The sequence below is a fragment of the Electrona antarctica genome, assembly GCF_951216825.1.
Source record: "Electrona antarctica genome assembly, chromosome: 2".
Taxonomy (NCBI): domain Eukaryota; kingdom Metazoa; phylum Chordata; class Actinopteri; order Myctophiformes; family Myctophidae; genus Electrona; species Electrona antarctica.
In genome coordinates, this window is record NC_136807.1 from 4,705,501 (window position 1) to 4,727,803 (window position 22,303).

Sequence of the window (22,303 nt, forward strand, 5' to 3'; positions counted from 1 at the left end):
TATAATAACAAGTCGGCCATACCACCCATGACCAAAATTAGCATTTTAAAACAAAATGTGAGACTCCAGAGGGGTTTAATAACAAAATGATATATTAGGCTTATGGTCGAATATGACATCAAGGCATTTAATAGCAACTTAAGTAATACGTTTTGGCTAATGTTCCCCTCAGAATAGGGATGCTTTGGTTTGGTTTGGTTTGGTTTGGTTTGGTTTGGTTTGGTTTGGTTTGGTTTGGTTTGGTTTGTTTTGTTTTGTTTTGTTTTGGTATGGTCGAATTAACCCAGATTCAGGACAACCGATTAACCGTTGCACCTTCAAACAGTTCAATGTTGTTATGTTTATTTGTCCTTCTCTCTAAAGGACCCGGGTGTGATGATGACATCTGACTGTTCCACTTCCATGTCCCGAGAGATTGCAGTAAAAGAGACACAGACGGGTTACCTCCTCAGCATGCTGACGACACTGAGGGAGTGAACCACCAATCCGACTGACCCATATGTTGGGCATGCTCATGGGCATTAAGACAATTATTTGAAAACTTTAGTTACTAGTTACTTAACACACACACACACACCCTATTGTAAAGTTCTACAAACGCTGAGCTTATATTGAACTTGTGAACTGGGACATGTCACATGATGCTATAATGACTAGGCCTGAATACAAGACTTTAGCTTCTAACAGAGTTGTCTACCACATTGTGGTATTGATTATTTTACTATATCTGATGCTGTCTCAGAACCAAAGAAACCCTGCCACCCTGTGGTAGATCAACACCACAGAGACACAACTGTCAATGAAAAAGAAAGGTAAAACAATATTTGAGTAGTGCTATTTTAAAATTAGATTCAGCTGCAGTTTTTAACATAATTAGTTGAGTTTATCAGTGAGAAATGATAAATTATGTCATTAGTGTGGTTGCCTATAGGCAAGCAGACATTTTTCATTCATTTTCCAATCAAATTGGTAACCACACGCTGGTAGTTTCTTATGTTATGCGGTGTCAAAGTAACAATATTTGTGTGTGTGTGTGTGTGCGTGTGCGTGTGCGTGTGTGTGTGTGTGTGTGTGTGTGTGTGACGCAACTTGGCCTGTCATTGGCCATGACGCTTATTTGAAAACTGTCAAGTGGCATTATGGATGTTCCTGGCGGCTCTTATGGCTGATTTCACGGCTGTTTCTATCCAGGCGTGAGGCCGCGCTGTATGTTCTCCAGCAAAGTGAACCCTGCTCACGTTGGCGAACAGCTCAGCAGCAAACTCTTCGTGCTGGAAGGGGGTGAAGAGAGCGAAAGCACCCAGGCTGTATTGGTCAAGACTCCACTTCTTCACCACCACGCCTGTGCACAAATCTTTGATTTCATTTCCATGGATCTTCATCAAAGAACTCAGAGCCATTTCTTTCAGCTCTTCGTCACTCATCCCCAGGAAGAGGTAGGAGTCATCGGACCAAGTGTAAGAAGCCAGGAGGACACCGATCTCCTTGTTCTCAAAACTATGACTGGGGTAGTAGATGAAGCGAATAGGCAGGTCAGTGATGCTTCTTCCACAGTGGATTCCATCCTTCTCCCAGAACTTCTTACTGAAGGTGAGGATAATCATAGTGAACCTGACGCATGGCGTACATCTTCTTGAGAGGCAAAGGAGGCTGGAAGTCAATGAAGAGGGTGGCCTTGGCAGTGGCAGTCACCAGGACAAAGTATGCATGTAATTTGCTTTGCCAGTTTCAAGAAAAGGCAAAAGTGAGACTTCAGTGTCCTGATGCGTTTTATATGTGCCACAACATATTTGTGGATATACTGTATATAGGCTATATAATAGAATACTTTTCCTTAAACTGTAAAAGAAAATGATAGCTATAGCATATGATGCTGAATGATAACCCACCTTTTGAATAATATAGCATTTAACAAAATGAGTGAAAGAGTTGCACCAGGTGAATAAGAGATGGCCAATCAGGATAGAGTCTGAAAATTCTGAAAGACCCGTTTCGTTTAATGGTTATAGAGAGACTGTGTACCAATTTGCGGGATGTTTGGACAAATATGTAGGTGTACTGTCAAAAAATGTGTATTGCAATAGGCGGCCTCCTGGTGGCGCTATAATAGGCCCATGTGGAAAATGTGGGGCAGAGGTTCAGCTCTGGCATCCAGGGAGTGTGTGTGCAGAGTTTGGCTGTGAGCAAGCTAACGGTGCCAGAGATTAGCTGTCCACAGACGGACGGACGGACAGACGGAGTGCAAAACATACACTCATCCCATGCCTTCGGCCTGGTGGCGAGAATAAAGTGAATCATATGTACACTAGGCTATGGCATTCACAGTCACCAGATCTCAGCCCAATTGAACACATAGGGGAGTTCTAGGTGTTAGACAGTGCTCCCAAACAACACTATCTCTTGTTAGAATGGTGTTCCATGCCTACAGTAGGATTCCAGAGATTTTGAAGCTGTTCTGGTGGCTCATGGTGGGCCAAAGTCTTTCTTTCTTTCTTTCTTTCTTTCTTTCTTTAATTTCAAGTTCAGTATTTTACCTTCCCATTTTATCCTGTAGAAGAATAACTTTTCAAGTCAATTGCCTGTTTGATGTACATTTTCTAATACAGTATATTAAGGATGAGTAGGCCTACTCCCTCTGCAGGGTAAACATGGGAACAGTGGCATACACGTCAACAATGAGATGCATTATAAAGTCATACTGCTACCTGCTGGCAAGTACTTCACATTACAAGTTATCTGAAATGATCAGGTAGTGGATATTTCATTTGTATTTATTTATCCAGGGTGTTAGGCCTACATGTTGCAATGTTATGGGTGCAATGTAAATTTAACAGACACCCTCTGCATCACTTCACACTCTGGCACTTTAAACAAACTCGCACCTTTTACCAGTTTTATTGTGTTTTATGAGCAGCTGTGCTGGAACAGTTTGGACATTTAATTTTACAGTTTGTAGCTGAAAAACCCAGAAATAACGTTTGCATCTGTCTTCTGTGTAGAGTGTATATACTCAAATGTATTTGTCAAATATGTAGATGACTGATATCATAAATATCAATATACATTTTATGATTGGCTTCCATGACCACAGTTGTCCACCTAACCAGGGTGTTCGAGGGTTACTGCCCATTGAGGCACCTAAGACCATCTGACCACAGCTCACATCTTCAGTAATATAGGCTATTTGAACATTGCACATTCCTGTTCAATGTCTCCAACCTCCACAGGGATGCCAGAGAAGTCCCGCCAGAGAGGGAGTTGAATTCCTTCTGGACAGAGGTCTCCTCCAAATGTTCTCAGTTCACCCGCACTACCCGCTTGTTCGACTGTGGCTCAAGAGGTAGAGCAGGTCGTCCAATGATCCATGGGTCGGCGGTTCGAATCCTGGCTCCTCCTCCTACATGTCGAAGTGTCCTTGGTCAAGACACTGAACCCCAAATTGCTCCCGATGTGCTGGTTGGTACCTTGCATGGCTTCCGCCGCAATCGGTGTATGAATGTGTGTGTGAATGGGTGAATGTAATGCACAATCTATAAATGCACCATTTTTTATTTTGTTTCCCTGCCATCTGAACCAACTCACCACCAGAAGGTGATCAGTTGACAGTTCAGCCCCTCTCTTCACCCGAGTGTCCAGAACATACAGTCTCACATCAGCTGATAGATTTCAAAATCGATCATTGATCGACCTACTGTAGGGTGCTCTGGTTCTGGTACAAAGAAGCATACTTATGAGCATCTTATGTTTGAACACTAACCTAACTTATCTAACTAGAAAAATATAAGAATAAGGACCGAACAAAAATGTACCAAACTGTCCCGGTTTAGAGGTGTTGTAGGACCTATTGCAGGAACTCAGACAAACAAAGGAGATGAGAATCAAAAACTACATTTACTAATACAAAGTAACAATGAAACAATTGAAAACACTCTAGTAAAAATGCAAACTGAACTCATAACAAATCACTGGAAAACGTAACAGAGAACCTGACATAGACTTATGAACCAGCACGAACACAGAGAAACACAAAGTCTCAGGAGCTCATCACCCAACCAGGCTCAGCTGGTCCTCACAGGTGACTGCACTATGGGCAATCAGAATCTTGGACTCAGGTAGAAGGGAGAGTATACACTGACACCACGGCGCGTAAACAGCGCCTCAAACTGTGACTCCGCCCACAACCGGGGGAAGTTGTGATTTGCGCTTGTTCACTGCAATGCAATTTGCGGCATTTTCAAAACAATATTGAGCAGAGTAGCGATTATCAAACGTATTTGCAATGCCATACGTTGAAAGATCTGTTGCCCGTGGACAAGGCACGCTACCTCCGCAAGTTAGACAGCATCGGCATAGATGTTTGTCCGTATGTGATTAAGGATTGGACCAAGTTGCATTGGCAGCCATAGAAAATTCTTACCCCAGGCTAAAACCGGATGTGACGTTTTTGGGCGTTCCTGTCTAGCGTGGTGTCAGTGTATAGGAGACTGGCTGAGGGGGATTGGGGAATAAGAGCTGCAAGGCAAGTGGTAGGGGCAGAAGCACACTCAGACAGACCCCTTTTCCACCATACCTATATTAAATTGTTTATAGGATCAAGATGATAACCCTTCCACAATAGCAGCTTTCATATTTTCTATTTTTTGCATATTTTCCTATATAATACCTAATTTGCATATTTAAAGAAAATACATTTAAAATCCAATAAATCCTTGCCCTCGTGTAAGTAATCAACTGGGGTATGGTTTTACCCACTCAATTCATAATTAAATTAACGTTCCAATTTTGGAGCTCTGGCTCATGGACTAAGAACCAAAAAGAACTGAACTAGTTCCCATTGGGAACCAACTGGTGGAAAATGGGTCTCAGTGGCAAAGCAGTAACAGTAACATTTATCCACTGTAGAGGCTGTGGTCATGACACCAAATACTGACACCAAACACCCCGGGTATATATATATATATATATACTGTATATATACTGATTCATTTGATCATTTGGTTCCCTTCTAAGGTTCTTACTGTCTTAAACTGACAGTCCTATATTTCTATAGTACTAAACTATTAAGATTATTTCTTTGGGGTTATATAACTATAGTATACATTTTTCTGGTTGTCTGGATACATTATAGTTTTAAGGGTTTTGGTCCGGACTTACATTATTTAGTTATTGATCAAAAGTACTCCCATCAAAATGGTTAAATTAGAACCATCAATGACACATTGTTCTTATAGGATGCTTTATAACAAAACAGTTTATCCTACTATTATATGATATAGACCTATTTTCATCAGTGACAGTAAAACCTTGTATGGAAAGAGATTCAAAGGCTGAATAATGTAGCAGAAAGATCCAGATATAGAGGAATATGAGAAGTGGTTCATATCCAGATATAGAGGAATATGAGAAGTGGTTCATATCCAGATATAGAGGAATATGAGAAGTGGTTCATATCCAGATATAGAGGAATATGAGAAGTGATTCATATAAGCACTGGAGTTGAAACTTTCAACTCAATTTGGGGGAAAAGGTACCAAGGGGTCGTCGCGGGTCTTGCCCGTCTGGACACCTTCCAGGCTCAGTTTTCCGCCGTTACACGGGAGCGCAACAAACACAAGGATGTGAACGTAATCTGCTCCACCAACATGAACCTACAGGAGAGATACAGGAAAGAATACAATTTGTATTAACAATGTGTCCCTGTATAGAACAAAGGGAGAGGAAATGATTGCTCCTCCCCTTAGTCAAGTGACTACCCCACCACGGCCCCACCTCTTTATAACCCCTTCTTTCCCCCCCCAACCTGTACATATTTCAATTTGTATTACTTTTTATTATGATTGGATTATTTTAGTTATTTTTCATGTCATGATTATGAAATGAATACCCAGGACCTGAATGAAAACAAGACCGCAAGGACTTATTTCGGTAATAACCTTTTGGACCAAGTCAATAAATTATTCAATCAATCAATCAATCAATCAATCAATCAATCAATCAATCAATCAATCAATCAATCAATCAATATTATGCTGTTGGGCTCCAGCTCTTTGACTTGTGTATTCTCCATCATTTTAACCCATTTAGGCCTGACCTCGAAATTTAAAAAAAATCTTCTAAATCCTCCAGTTTTCTGAAATTTATTATTTTCACGATTTTTCAAAAATAGCAGACCTACAAGCTCGTAGCGCACCACGCGCGCTATGAGCTTGTAGATTTGCTATTTTTCAATAGCTAAAGTATAGCATAATGCTTTAAAACACCAAAAGGGGTTCCCGCCCCAAAATGGCAATCAAATGTCCATGGGAAATTCAACATGAATGGACAGGACTAATAAAATAATTATATTATATTATATTCTCAACTAGAGAATTAAACAGTGGTGGAAAGTAAGTACATTTACTCCATTACTTTACTTCAGTAAATCTAAGAATTGTACTTGAGTGTTTCCAATGTAATACGTTTACTTCTACTCCACTACTACTATCAGAGGCAAATATTTAGTTTAGCTTTACTTTAATAATGATTTAAAAACAAATAGCATGATCTACAAGTCACAAGGCATCAATGAATTGTGAGCTTGTAGATCTGCTATTTTATTTTATATATAGGCTACTGTATGATACCTTGTGAAATGCCAAATGGGACATTCTGCATACTTTTACTTTTGGTACTTTAAGTATATTTTAATGCCAATACTGTTGTTTACTAAAATGTTTACTTTTGACTTAAGTTACTTTTACATTGCAGTACTGATACTTTTATTTAAGTAACTATAGTAAGTACTAGTAAGTACTTTTTCCACCACTGGAATTTACTCTGATTCTGAGTTTCCCCCCAATGTATTGAGTTTAAGAGGCTATTGTCCATTACCTTGATGAGGTAGTTTGTTCCAGCTACAATCTGGGTCCTGTAGAAAATGGCTTGGAAAACGTTGTAGTTGTTCCCCGTTTTCCGCTCTACATCCGACTCCATCTGTACATTATGCGATTAAACAATACACCTGGTCAAAAACTGTTTTGTAGCCTAGCCTCATTTGGCGATCATGTCATTCTAACAATGAAATAACAGTTGATCCTGTCATATTATATCTATACTCACAACGTCGCAAATGTTCTGAACAGCTAGATCTGCATTCCACGGTTGCGACCAGCCTCCAAGGAGTCCAGGCACAATCTCCATTGCGATGATTAATGCAACAGCAGACAACAAAAAACATAAAAACCGTCTCAGACTCAGCCAGTGGATTGTGTTTGACAGTAAACCGATAGCTATACCTATAGCTCTGGTCCACTCCTTAATAATAATAATAACTAGAATTTCGCGGGCCTTCGGCCCGCTCATCCTAGCGCCACGCGTCGCAAATGGGAAGAAGACAATAGCGAGAGGGCGATAGTCGATACTGTTTTTGTTTTTTACTTGGAAAAGCAAACATGGCAACCCATGAGGTTTTCATATATCCAGTTGGTTGGAAAGGGCAAACTTGGCAACCTGGTTGAGTGGCCCTATTGTTTGTTTTGCTTGTTTTTATTTCCATCTAAAAGCAAGCATGGCAAGTGGCAATGTTTCTATATACCAAGTTGCCTGGATGTCGTAAATGTGGCAACCTAGCCGGAATAGTATACTGTAGTCCTTTGCACTGTCCTCTACTCCACTCCACTGTACTCCACTGTACTGTACTGTACTGTACTGTAGCGTACTGTACTGTACTGTACTGTGCTGTACTCCACTGTACTGTACTGTACTGTACTGTAGCGTACTGTACTGTACTGTACTGTACTGTACTGTACTGTACTGTACTGTACTGTACTGTACTGTACTGTGCTGTACTCCTCTGTGCTGTACTCCTCTGTTCTGTTCTGCTCTGCTCTGCTCTGCTCTGCTCTGTACTGTACTGTACTGTACTGTGCTGTACTTCTCTGTTCTGCTCTGTACTGTACTGTACTGTACTGTACAATAGCGGGAGGGCGATAGTCAATACTGTTTTTGTTTTTTACTTGGAAAAGCAAACATGGCAACCCATGATGTTTTCATATATCCAGTTGGTTGGAAAGGGCAAACTTGGCAACCTGGTTGAGTGGCCCTATTGTTTTTTTTGCTTGTTTTTATTTCCATCTAAAAGCAAGCATGGCAAGTGGCAATGTTTCTATATACCAAGTTGCTTGGATGTCGTAAATGTGGCAACCTAGCGGGAATAGTATACTGTAGTCCTTTGCACTGTCCTCTACTCCACTCCACTGTACTCCACTGTACTCCACTGTACTGTACTGTACTGTACTGTACTGTACTGTACTGTACTGTACTCCACTGTACTGTACTGTACTGTACTGTACTGTACTGTACTGTACTGTACTGTACTCCACTGTACTGTACTGTACTGTACTCCACTGTACTCCACTGTACTGTACTGTACTGTACTGTACTGTACTGTACTGTACTGTACTGTACTGTACTGTACTGTACTGTACTGTACTGTACTCCACTGTACTGTACTGTACTGTACTGTACTGTACTGTACTGTACTCCACTGTACTGTACTGTACTGTACTGTACTGTACTGTACTGTACTGTACTGTACTGTACTGTACTGTAATGTACTGTACTGTACTGTAGCATACTGTGCTGTACTCCACTGTACTGTACTGTACTGTACTGTACTGTACTGTACTGTACTGTACTGTACTGTACTGTACTGTAGCATACTGTGCTGTACTCCACTGTACTGTACTGTACTGTACTGTACTGTACTGTACTGTACTGTACTGTACTGTACTGTACTGTACTGTACTGTACTGTACTACCGTTCTGTACTGTAGCATACTGTGCTGTACTCCACTGTACTGTACTGTACTGTACTGTACTGTAGCATACTGTACTGTACTGTACTGTACTGTACTGTACTGTACTGTACTGTACTGTACTGTACTGTACTGTACTCCTCTGTTCTGCTCTGTACTGTACTGTACTGTACTGTACTGTACTGTACTCCACTGTACTCCACTGATCTGCTCTGTACTGTACTGTACTGTACTGTACTGTACTGTACTACCGTACTGTACTGTAGCATACTGTGCTGTACTCCACTGTACTGTACTGTACTGTACTGTACTGTACTGTACTGTACTGTACTGTACTGTACTCCACTGTACTGTAGTGTACTGTACTGTACTGTACTGTACTGTACTACCGTACTGTACTGTAGCGTACTGTGCTGTACTGTACTGTACTGTACTGTACTGTACTGTACTGTACTGTACTGTACTGTACTGTACTGTACTGTACTGTACTGTACTGTACTCCACTGTACTGTAGTGTAGTGTACTGTACTGTACTGTACTGTACTGTACTGTACTGTACTCCACTGTACTGTAGTGTACTGTACTGTACTGTACTGTACTGTACTGTACTGTACTACCGTACTGTACTGTAGCATACTGTGCTGTACTCCACTGTACTGTACTGTACTGTACTCCACTGTACTGCACTGTACTGTACTGTAGTGTACTACCGTACTCTACTGTAGCATACTGTGCTGTACTCCACTGTACTGTACTGTACTGTACTGTACTGTACTGTACTGTACTGTACTGTACTGTAGCATACTGTGCTGTACTCCACTGTACTGTACTGTACTGTACTCCACTGTACTGTACTCCTCTGTTCTGTTCTGCTCTGTACTGTACTGTACTACTGTACTGTACTGTAGCATACTGTGCTGTACTCCACTGTACTGTACTGTACTGTACTGTACTGTACTGTACTGTACTGTACTGTACTGTACTGTACTGTACTACCGTACTGTACTGTAGCATACTGTGCTGTACTGTACTGTACTGTACTGTACTGTACTGTACTGTACTGTACTGTACTGTACTGTACTGTACTGTACTACCGTACTGTACTGTAGCATGCTGTACTCCACTGTACTGTACTGTACTGTACTGTACTGTACTCCTCTGTTCTGTTCTGTTCTGTTCTGCTCTGCTCTGCTCTGCTCTGCTGTAGCATGCTGTACTCCTCTGTTCTGCTCTGTACTGTACTGTACTGTACTGTACTGTGCTGTACTCCTCTGTTCTCCTCTGTTCTGCTCTGTACTGTACTGTACTGTACTGTACTGTACTGTACTGTACTGTACTGTACTGTACTGTACTGTACTGTACTGCACTGTGCTGTACTCCTCTGCTCTGCTCTGCTCTGTACTGTACTGTACTGTACTGTACTGTACTGTACTGTACTGTACTGTACTGTACTGTACTGTGTTGTGCTCCTCTGGTCTGCTCTTGTCTGTACTGTACTGTACTGTACTCTACTGTACTCCAGTTGCTTGGATGTCATAAATGTGGCAACCTAGCGGGAATAGTATACTGTAGTCCTTTGCACTGTCCTCTACTCACACTGTACTCCACTGTACTCCACTGTACTGTACTGTACTCCACTGTACTGTACTGTACTCCACTGTACTGTACTGTATTCCACTGTACTGTACTGTATTACACTGTACTGTACTGTATTCCACTGTACTGTACTGTACTCCACTGTACTGTATTCCACTGTACTGTACTGTATTCCACTGTACTGTACTGTATTCCACTGTACTGTACTGTACTCCACTGTACTGTACTGTATTCCACTGTACTGTACTGTATTACACTGTACTCCGCTGTACTGTACTGTAGTCCGCTGTACTGTACTGTACTGTTCTGCTCTGTACTGTACTCCTCTAGTCTGCTCTCTTCTGTACTGTATTCCACTGTACTGTACTGTACTGTACTGTACTGTACTGTACTGTACTGTACTGTACTGTACTGTACTGTACTGTACTGTACTGTACTGTAGCATACTGTGCTGTACTCCACTGTACTGTACTGTACTGTACTGTACTGTACTGTACTGTACTGTACTGTACTACCGTACTGTACTGTAGCATACTGTGCTGTACTCCACTGTACTGTACTGTACTGTACTGTACTGTACTGTACTGTACTGTACTGTACTGTACTGTACTGTACTGCACTGCACTGTACTGAGCTGTACTGTGCTGTGCTGTACTCCTCTGTTCTGCTCTGTACTGTACTGTACTGTACTGTACTGTACTGTACTGTACTGTACTGTACTGTACTGTACTGTACTGTACTCCTCTGTTCTCCTCTGTTCTGTTCTGTACTGTACTGTACTGTACTGCACTGTGCTGTACTCCTCTGTTCTGCTCTGCACTGCACTGTACTGTACTGTACTGTACTGTACTGTACTGTACTGTACTGTACTGTACTGTACTGTACTGTACTGTACTGTACTGTACTGTGTTGTGCTCCTCTGGTCTGCTCTTGTCTGTACTGTACTGTACTGTACTCTACTCTACTGTACTCTACTGTACTCCAGTTGCTTGGATGTCATAAATGTGGCAACCTAGCGGGAATAGTATACTGTAGTCCTTTGCACTGTCCTCTACTCCACTCCACTGTACTCCACTGTACTGTACTGTACTGTACTGTACTGTACTCCACTGTACTGTACTGTATTCCACTGTACTGTACTGTATTACACTGTACTCTACTGTACTGTACTGTAGTCCGCTGTACTGTACTGTACTGTACTGTACTGTACTGTACTGTACTGTACTGTACTGTACTGTACTGTACTGTACTGTACTGTACTGTTCTGCTCTGTACTGTACTCCTCTAGTCTGCTCTCTTCTGTACTGTATTCCACTGTACTGTACTGTACTGTACTGTACTGTACTGTACTGTACTGTACTGTACTGTACTGTACTGTACTGTACTGTACTGTACTGTACTCCACTGTTCTGTTCTGTTCTGTTCTGCTCTGTTCTGTTCTGTACTGTACTGTACTGTACTGTACTGTACTGTACTGTACTGTACTGTACTGTACTGTACTGTGCTGTGCTGTACTCCTCTGGTCTGCTCTTGTCTGTACTATACTGTACTGTACTGTATTCCACTGTACTGTACTGTACTGTACTGTACTGTACTGTACTGTACTGTACTGTACTGTACTGTACTGTATGCCACTGTACTGTACTGTACTCCGCTGTACTGTACTCTAATGTACTCCACTGTACTGTACTCCACTCTACTGTACTGTACTGTACTCCACTGTACTGTACTGTACTGTACTGTACGGTACTGTACTGTACTGTATTCCACTGTACTGTACTGTATTCCACTGTACTCTGCTGTACTGTACTGTAGTCCGCTGTACTGTACTGTACTGTACTGTACTCCTCTGTTCTGTTCTGCTCTGTACTGTACCATACTGTACTGTACTCCGCTGTGCTGTACTGTGCTGTACTGTACTCCACTGTACTGCACTGTACTGTACTGTTCTGCTCTGCTCTGCTCTGTACTGTACTGTACTGTACTGTACTGTACTGTACTGTACTGTACTGTACTGTACTGTACTGTACTGTACTGTACTCCACTCTACTCTACTCTACTCTACTGTACTGTACTGTACTCCGCTGTACTGTACTGTGGCCTGTGTATGTGTGTGCGCACGTGTGTGTGTGTGTGTGTGTGTGTGTGTGTGTGTGTGCAGTGAAAAGGGTAGGTGCCGGGCATCATCCCCCGGCACCTCCCCTTTGTGATGTAATTTGCATCACAGCAAAATGTTGCGCAATAACAGTGTGTCTGACAAAAGTAATATTTGTACAGTAAATATGACAGTTGCGTGGATGCAAAGTAGTGGTTACACCATTAAACCTACCACTGCATTATGGATGTTCCTGGCGGCTCTTATGGCTGATTTCACGGCTGTTTCTATCCAGCCGTGAGGCAGCGCTGTATGTTCTCCAGCAAAGTGAACCCTGCCCACGTTGGCGAACAGCTCAGCAGCAAACTCTTCGTGCTGGAAGGGGGTGAAGAGAGCGAAAGCACCCAGGCTGTATTGGTCTTGACTCCACTTCTTCACCACCACGCCTGTGCACAAATCTTTGATTTCATTTCCATGGATCTTCATCAAAGAACTCAGAGCCATTTCTTTCAGCTCTTCGTCACTCATCCCCAGGAAGAGGGTCGAGTCATCGGACCAAGTGTAAGAAGCCAGGAGGACACCGATCTCCTTGTTGTCGAAACTTTGACTGGGGTAGTAGATGAAGCGAATAGGCAGGTCAGTGATGCTCTTTCCACCGTGGATTCCATCCTTCTCCCAGAACTTCTTACTGAAGGTGAGGATAATCTTGGTGGAGCTGTCATAGTGAACCTGACGCATGGCGTACGTCTTCTTGAGAGGCAAAGGAGGCTGGAAGTCAATGAAGCGGGTGGCCTTGGCAGTGGCAGTTACCAGGACAAAGTCTGCCTGTAATATCTGTTGCCATGTGCCATTGTCAGCGAGCACTCTGACGCCACCGTTTGAATAATCAATGCGCTTGACTGTGGTGTTGAGATGAACAGAAGCGTTGACTTTTTCGTGTAGTGCCTTTGGAAGGAGGTCGAACCCTCCTGTCACTTCATAGTATCTAGTTAAAAAGGAAAACAAAATTGAACCTCTTCAATCTTCAATCATTGCATTACGTACATAACTTTTTTAAATAAAACCACTGTGATAGTTGACAGAACGCATCAACTATAGCACCTATCAGACCCGCTCTAGTGATTTCTTAAGGCTCAAGGTTCCTCAGGCCCAGACAGAGTTGGGAAAGACAGCTTTTTCTGTCAATTGCCCAACTTCGTGGAATGAAATAAAACTGAGCTCCCTGCAATCCTTCGTTCAGTTCAAAGGAATGCTCCAGAACATTTTTCACCGTGATTGCTCCTGCTTCAATTGATTTATTTTACTGATGGTTGTTGTTGATCTGATCTTGCTTGCCTCTTGAAGAGGGCGGTCGCATTCTTTTTCTCTCTCCCTCTACTCCTGTCCTGCCCAGAGCGTCTCTTCTACACTGTCTCTTCGAAACCCCTGAAACTATCAAAACATGGAACTATTCATGGAATTAGTGTGCTGGTCTCTGTACGTGATAGACAACATTTTTTCATGTAAATTGGGTTCTGGAGAGCCCGCTCAATACCCTGATGGATCTTCCCCCACAAGTTATACCCAAGACTACAAGACTTGGCGTGTAATGTGCTTGGAGATTATCAGCGTAGAAGAGGTATATCTATTTGGATTGCACTGGTCTTGTGTACCGAAGAATCGGAAAAGTGGCAGCGCTGAACGGAGCCCCTATGCTGCCTGCCCTGGCCGAGCTGGGCAGGGCATTTGGGGAGATACATCAGAAGATGGACACGATCTTGGAACAGGTCAGCGCCCTGCAGAGAGACATGATGGACAGAGAGCCATAACGGACAGAGAGGAGAAATAGCCATATTGCTATATCCCTCGCTCTAAAAATGAATCTGGATCCCCCCCCCCCCCCCCCCCCCCATTGACAATCTCCACACGAAGAGACAGCGTGAGAAAATAATCCTCTGCCTCCCCCCCCCACCTCAACCCCCCTGTACATTAGGATTTGGAACTAGATTCTTACGTAGTCTGGTCATTGATATCGCTTTGATCATATAGCATTTCCGTCAGCGCTGTGTAGAAGAGAGAAGCCTCATCCAGGATGTCCCCAATCATCTTTATGGCACCTGGACTCAGCCCTCCTTCAGTCACAAGATAGTCCTGTTCAAGGTATAAATAGTAAATGCTGCATTTATTAGTGCCTTTATGCAAATCACTCCATCCATCCATCCATCCATCCACACACACACACACACACACACACACACACACACACACACACACACGCGCACACACACACACACACACACACACACACACACACACACACACACACACACACACACACACACTGACGGCAGAGGCAACCACGCAAGGCAACCTGCTCATCGTGCTCATAGGGGCGAACTTGTAATAAATCACCGAGATTTGGCTTTTGGAGACTAGTTCTTTTGGGGCGCACCCAACACGTTTGCACAGCTTTTTGAAAACCTTATACCCATTACTAACGAGAGATAACGCAGCCTGCACTAGCGGACATCTCCATGCAGGCGTGCGGTGCCCCGTGCGCGCCGCTCTTTACCAAACTAATTTGGCATACGGTTTACGGGTGCTTTTAAAATCCACTATGCTCCTTCCCAAATGTGTGTGACCAAAATAGCAATTTAGGGGAAAGCGTGCCAACACGCCCATGACCACACCTCTAGGCGCAAATACCGGTGTCGGCAAAAAGGATAGGGAGTGACTGGACCAAAATACCGTTAAGGGACAGACGAAGCTCCTATATTTGTAATTTTCGGGCAGCGGCTGAATTGCGGGTCGCGCCGCGGGTAAAGGTGGCGACGAAATTGGAGCCCTATATCTTCCGCCACCCCTTACCCCTTATCCCTAAACTTATTTTACTATTTTGAAAAACCTTTTAAAATACTTAAAAAAAACATGACGAGAAAGCTGCCAAAATTAAAATGAAATGGCAAAGATGAAAAGAAATTGCTTTTTAATCTTCAGGTCAGAAAAATGCAATAGCATTTACATTGAATCTACAGATGTCATTCTAAATGATACATAAAATGTCATTTGATTTTCAATTTTCAAAAAATGCCTGCTAAGACAATATTAAAATGAAAATGTCTCCATATGTGCTCATTCTATGACCAATTGAAAAAGCAATAGCAAATCACATTGCATTTTCATTCTAAATTGCATTTTCATTTTAATATTGTCCACAAATTAGCGGGATTTAAAAAAAAATCAAATTACATTTTATTTATTGTTTTAATTGTCATAGAATGAGCACATCTATAGATTAAAGGTAAATGCTAATGTATTTGCTATTTAATTTGAATTTTGGCAGCTTTATGCATCCATACTGAAACACTTAAACAGAAAGATCAACTTTCTTGTATCTCTCAACTTAATCGAAGTGGCTGCACACTCATCAGTACTACTCAGTGCAAAAGTACAAAAGTGGTTGTCTAAACTATTTTACTCAACAAACTTAAATGGATGAAAATGATCAATTCAATTAAATATTTTGATTAATGAAATTATTTTTAGATTAGTTGATACTGTAGCTTAGTAATCAATCATTAGCTGGTGTGCATACTTGAGTACAGTTATATTTACCTTACCTTTACAGAGTACTGGTTATACTTCTTCATCGTGGCTTGGACACCATGATGGTCCACTTCGTCCCAAACCTGCAACAACCCAAATAATTTTAAGTAGTGGAAATTACTATATTTTGTGGCACTAGCTGATAATGTGATTCTTTATACAGTAGTTCTCTACAGACCTTCTGCAGAGCCTTTTCAAGGAGTTGATCAGCTGACTTTCCTCTCTCATCAGGGAGAAGAGTGTAATTCAGGATGTTTGGGTTTTGAATGACATCGGAAGTTCTGTGTTTCTCTCCATTAACCAGGTAGAATGTGTTGTTATTCGTTTCATGAAATGTGTTCAATTTCACATTTTTGGTTTGGTTGATAAGCTCCAACATAATTCTGGTGAAGAAGATTATTATAACAATATTAGCCTATATCTGTGTATTTAAGATTATTATATTTAAGATTTTTCATTAAACTTTGACGGATCCACTGTTACACCCTCCACCCGCATACGCAACCTTGGCATCATTTTTGACCCCACCCTTTCATTCCTCCCCCATGTTAACCAAGTCACCAAAACCGCCTTCTTCCACCTCAAGAACATTGCCCGTCTCCGACCCTCCCTGTCATTTTCCGCAGCTGAAACACTCATCCACGCCTTCATCACATCCCGCCTTGATGACTGCAACAGTATCCTCTACGGCACCACCTCCAAAGTGCTCAATAAACTGCAATATGTCCAGAACTCAGCTGCCCGTCTACTTACCAATACCCGTTCCAGAGATCATATTACATCAGTCCTCCGTGACCTTCACTGTCTACTGGTCAAACAAAGAATCCACTTAAAAACACTCCTCTGGTGATGCAAACCTCCTCGACGTCCCCAAGACCAAACTCTGTACGTGGGGTGACAGAGCTTTTGCCTTTGCTGCCTCAAACCTGTGGAATGCCCTCCCTAAGGCACTCAGAGATGTCCCCACCCTCCAAACCTTCAAAACCGCCTTCAAGACCCACCTCTTCAATATTGCCTTCCCTAGTTAACCCTTTTCACTGTCTTTTTAATGTTTTTTTTAGCTTTTAGTGTTTTTCCTTTTTTCTAATAAAGTTGCCTTGCCTTTGGGTACTCAGAAAAGCGCTATATAAGTTTGAGATATTATTATATTATTATTATTTCATTTTAAATACATTAATTCAAGGGGCCAACTGCTGTATTTGTCTTGGACACATTAGGAGTGTACATTGTTGTTCATACATTTGGTGAAATTAAGGTTAACACTGCCAAACATCAAAGGTTGAGCTAAGACGCTTTGTGCCTGCATAAGAAAGGCCATGAACATAAACACCACATTACTGCCACCACTGAGAATGACAGGCTCGCTCATCTCTAGAGAGAGAGAGAGAGAGAGAGAGAGACAGAGAGAGAGATTCATGATTGAGCGAGTCAATGTGCTTCAACTATATGTTTGTCATACAGTATTTGTATGGGATTTGTGGACGGTACTTTGGAACACTGTATTTCATGACTAGTCTTCTAGCTATCCAAGAAACTCACTTCTGGAAACTGGGGATTCTCATTGGTCCTAGCTCTGCATACCAGCCGTCTTCACTTCTGTGAGTGTGCACACGTCCTCCAACACGATCACTAGCCTCCAGTACCGTTACCTTGAAGACCAAACAACACAGCAAAACATATTTTTCATTGTTTTTTTGTTTTGTTTCTGTCGTTTCGTTCTCTTTCATCTTTTCAATTGACAGTGAGGACAGCTGACCTTGAGGTTTACAGGGTCTACATTTACCAGTGACCAACCCCTGCCAAAGGACTGCCACAACGCAATTAAAGGAGCACTTTAATATCTCTTCACAGGCGTTATAATTGTCTAATATGAGGTGGCAGTGGACCAGGGGTATAGAGTGGCCGGACGGAAACCGCGAGGTTCCCAGTTCGATCCTGGCTCCCCCAGAGTTAGTGTTGAGGGGTTCTTGAGCAAGACTCTGTACCCCGCCTAATTGCTCCCGATGTGCAGGTTGGTGACTTGCATGGTTTCATCTTCCATCTGTGTATGAATGTGTGTGTGTGTGTGTGTGTGTGTGTGTGTGTGAATGGGTGAATGTAAAGCACAATCTATGTAAAGGGCTTTGGATAATATAATACAATTACATTATTATTATTATTATTATTATTATATATTATTGAGGACTTGTGTTAAAGTGGTCTTTTAGCAACGCAACGGTACGCAATGCAACACAAGTGGTGAATAACTAACTACTAACTATTAATTTATAAAATACTGCAATATAGAAATACAAGTACAAGTTTGGAATTCAAAATGTACAAAAGTATTTGAATCTAAATGTACTTCAAGTAGGCTACCAAAAGTAAAAGTACTCATTATGCAGAATGTCCCATTTCAAGTATTCAAATGTATGAAAATCTTTTGAAAATAGCAGATCTAAAAGGTCACATCGTGGCACATTATGAGCTTGTGGATCAGCTATTTTCAAATGGCCGAATGTGTATAGGGTTTAAGTGGTTAATGTATGTTTTGTAATAATAATCAAAAACTGCAAGGAACTAGTAACTAAAGTATTCAAATAAATGGAGCAATAGAATAAAAGTCCAAATTTGGATCATTAGATGTAGTGGAAATTTGTATTGTATTGTATTTTATTGGAATATATTGGAAATTGGAAACATTCCATTTAAGTACAAATACCTCAAAATTGTACTTAAGAAAATGTACTTAGTTACTTTCCACCACTGTGCAACGCAATGTAACATAATTATACAATAACATAACAAGGTTCACCTACCGAATACCCAGCATCACCCAGTAACTTGGCTGCAGTGAGGCCGGCCATTCCAGCTCCCACTATAATAATCTTCTTAGGATCCTTTGTCTTTGGAAGTCCATTTATCAAGATCTGTAGAAGCTCCTCATAGTCCTTGTTTCTCAGGGGCAGTTTTTTGTCAGACTCCTTAATGACTAGTAAGACAGTCAATAAAGAGTAATTACAAAACACAAACATGAGCAAAATAAGATAATCCACTTTGTTATTATTATTACAATTATTATTATTATTATTAGAGGTCAAGCCCCCCTTATTTTTATTGTAAAACAATTCCACCGTTTTAACAGTTTGGCAGTTCTGAGCTATCGTTTTTCACCAAATGCGGCAATATTGTAGAGCTCACGCTCATTGGTCAAAAGACCTCCGACCTTTAGATCTCTAGTCTAGATGAATTTTTTTTATGATTTGCTCGATCCATTTTTTGGATATCATATTTCATACATCATCCACGGAATGTGATGACATAATTATGACACATTATGATGATAAGAGTGCCCCTCACTTCACACGGATGTGATTTAAACACAAACATGGAATGCCGTTGACAATGAATGGCCAGCTTTGAGTGTTTGTGTAAACACAAACATTGTGTAAACACAAACATCGAAGACGAAGGTGAGGACGCAAATTGTTTGGCCGAAATGAGATGATGTATGATGACGTATGTTAAGAGTGCCCCTCACTTCACATGGATGGGATTTTTATTAATTACTAGTAAGTTTTTTTGCAGTCATCTCAGAAATTGCACATGCTGATATTTTTATGTATCACTTGTCATCAGTGTTTAAAACAAGTCATCTTATAGCCAGAGGCGTATTCACAATAAGACGAGGCCAGGCCGCCACCTGGCCAAGTCTCGATCTCACCTCTCCTTGAAAACAGACTGACAAAAACGAGCATATTGCTCGTCCATTTGCCCCTCGCCCATTCACGGACGTGTCCATTCCGTGGTGCGACCCTCCCATAGACATGCAAATATACAGTACACCTTTGTGTTCAAGCCAAGGGGAGCCAGCTGCAGGACCTGTTCTACAAAGAACGCAAGGGAGCTACATTTGATGCATCGCACATTTGATTTATGGTTTCTGCCAAAATAACTTCTCGTGAGCGTGTAGGTCAGTTAGACAGCAATGGGGCGGGTTACGTGGGTACATGGAGTTTTGCACAAGCATATTAAAGTGCCTGGATCATCCCTACCGTGTGGATCTGGAGTGGTGATCCTCACTGGTCCTGGGTTCTCATGTTCTTCTGGGTTCTCATGGTGGTCAATGCTCAGCTCAAAGTGAATGTCGGTCCCACTACCTATTCGACATTAAGCAGAATAACTATCTTGGAAATAAAGAGAAACTTTGAGAATAGAACTGACCTACTAAACGAATACAAAATTATACCAGCATAGGAAAAACAAAAAAGTTGAAAGAGACAGGCAGACCTATACGCAAAAAACCTGAAAACATACAGTCTAATACGAGTAACAAGTGCAACCTACAACTTATGGGTGAAACTAGAAACACAATAGCAGAAAGACTAAACCAACATATGTGACCGGATTTGACTGAGAGACTGCCATCGCGCACATTACAGCTTTTCACCAGAGGAGAAAAACTTTCTTTTTTATTTTTTTTAAATGAGTTAATAGCACAGGCAGACTCTTCACATACTAGAGCATGTCTGAAATAAGTGTCAGAGCTGAAATCGGCATGTAAATATGAAATAAATGCCCAAACATGTAGCTAGGTGTAATGTTAGAGACCACAAAAGTGAACCTTTCAAGCCTGTTTTCTCAACTTGTTGTTTTCTGCAAGACATTACTCCATAAGCCATATCTCCAAAACTGGTGGGTCAAACTGAACAATCAATATGTCCATTTGAAGCTATGATTCCCTGCTTTCATAGGACATGAAAAATCGAAAAATCCAAAAAATCCAATGGCAGTCTCTCAGTCAAATTTAGTCACATATATATAATATAAATAATGCAAAATAAAGAAACATTATTAATTGCACAGCATTAGTGCCATGGAAGTTTGTGGTTTGGAACACAACAATCACACCCGTGTGAAGTGAGGGGCGCTTTACCAACATCATATATGACATTATGACTATTAAAAGGACCACTTCACCACTTTTCAACCCATCTTCATATAATTGGTCGTCACTAATAATCATTCTTTTTAATAATCTTTTTATTCAGAGTGCCATACAGTCATGAAAAACATGCTTTACATTTCAGTTTACAATATGCACCTCTTTTTTTTTGCTACCAAACAGACAATATAGAGTCTATAACTTATATAGATGGGAAATAAACAAATAATTCATGATAATAATTATACATCAAAAAGGAGGAAGAAAAAATAATAATAATTAAACACTAAATCACAGGTCAAGTACAAGTTCAGATTTGCTACCAAACTACACCAGTATGGGTATAGTTGCAAAGTAATCCATGTGGGGCTGCCAGACATTCCAAAAGTCCTGTTGCATATTCTTAATATTATAATGAATTTTGTCTAGAGGAGTGTAACTGGATAGTTCATTTAGCCAGTGTGAAACTGTAGGAGGGGTAGAGGACTTCCAATGTAAGGTAATACATTTCTTTTCTGCTAGAAAAGTTCTGTGGTGTGACCCTCCCATAGACATGCAAATATACAGTACACCTTTGTGTTCAAGCCAAGGGGAGCCAGCTGCAGGACCTGTTCTAAAAGAACGCAAGGGAGCTACATTTGATTTATGGTTTCTGCCAAAATAACTTCTCGTAAGCGTGTAGGTCAGTTAGACAGCAATGGGGCGGGTTACGTGGGTACATGGAGTTTTGCACAAGCATATTAAAGTGCCTGGATCATCCCTACCGTGTGGATCTGGAGTGGTGATCCTCACTGGTCCTGGGTTCTCATGTTCTTCTGGGTTCTCATGTTCTTCTTGGTTCTCATGATGGTCAATGTTCAGCTCAAAGTGAATGTCGGTCCCAGCCTCACACACACAGAAGAGGAAGAGCAGCAAAGCTCCGCTGCAGGTCTTCATCCTGACAGGCAGTAACTAGTGATACTAATACTACACACAGCGTGCAGAGGTTTTATACTCACCCACCTTTAAGAGGAACAGCCCACTTTTCAACATGACGTCCAAGGTGTAAACCAGTCCTTTTGGAATGAATTAATGAATGAATGAATGAATGAATAGCAGGCAAGCAGGCCGGCAGGCAGGCAGGCAGGATGACAGACAGACAGACAGACAGACAGACAGACAGACAGACAGACAGACAGACAGAAAGACAGACAAGAACACAAGGAAATCTTTGTATACAATGTGAAATACCGTGCTTGTGTGCGTGCGTGCGTGAAGGAGGGCTTTCACCCAGGTTATATCTATAAATAAACCCTAACCCTAACCTCA

General features: G+C 41.5%; 1 protein-coding gene across 1 annotated transcript; it reads right to left on the reverse strand.

Moving 5' to 3' along the window:
* Window positions 1–1,127: 1,127 nt before the first annotated feature.
* On the reverse strand, window positions 1,128–21,931 carry LOC306914884 (L-amino-acid oxidase-like; the record flags this gene model as incomplete). Its single annotated transcript, XM_079492111.1, has 11 exons — window positions 1,128–1,611; window positions 5,515–5,648; window positions 6,871–6,972; window positions 7,099–7,173; window positions 12,721–13,471; window positions 14,480–14,616; window positions 16,086–16,154; window positions 16,250–16,454; window positions 17,611–17,720; window positions 18,870–19,042; window positions 21,760–21,931. The coding sequence occupies 11 exons, from the start codon at window positions 21,929–21,931 to the stop codon at window positions 1,128–1,130; spliced, it is 2,412 nt and encodes an 803-aa protein (XP_079348237.1).
* Between the last annotated feature and the right edge of the window lie 372 nt (window positions 21,932–22,303).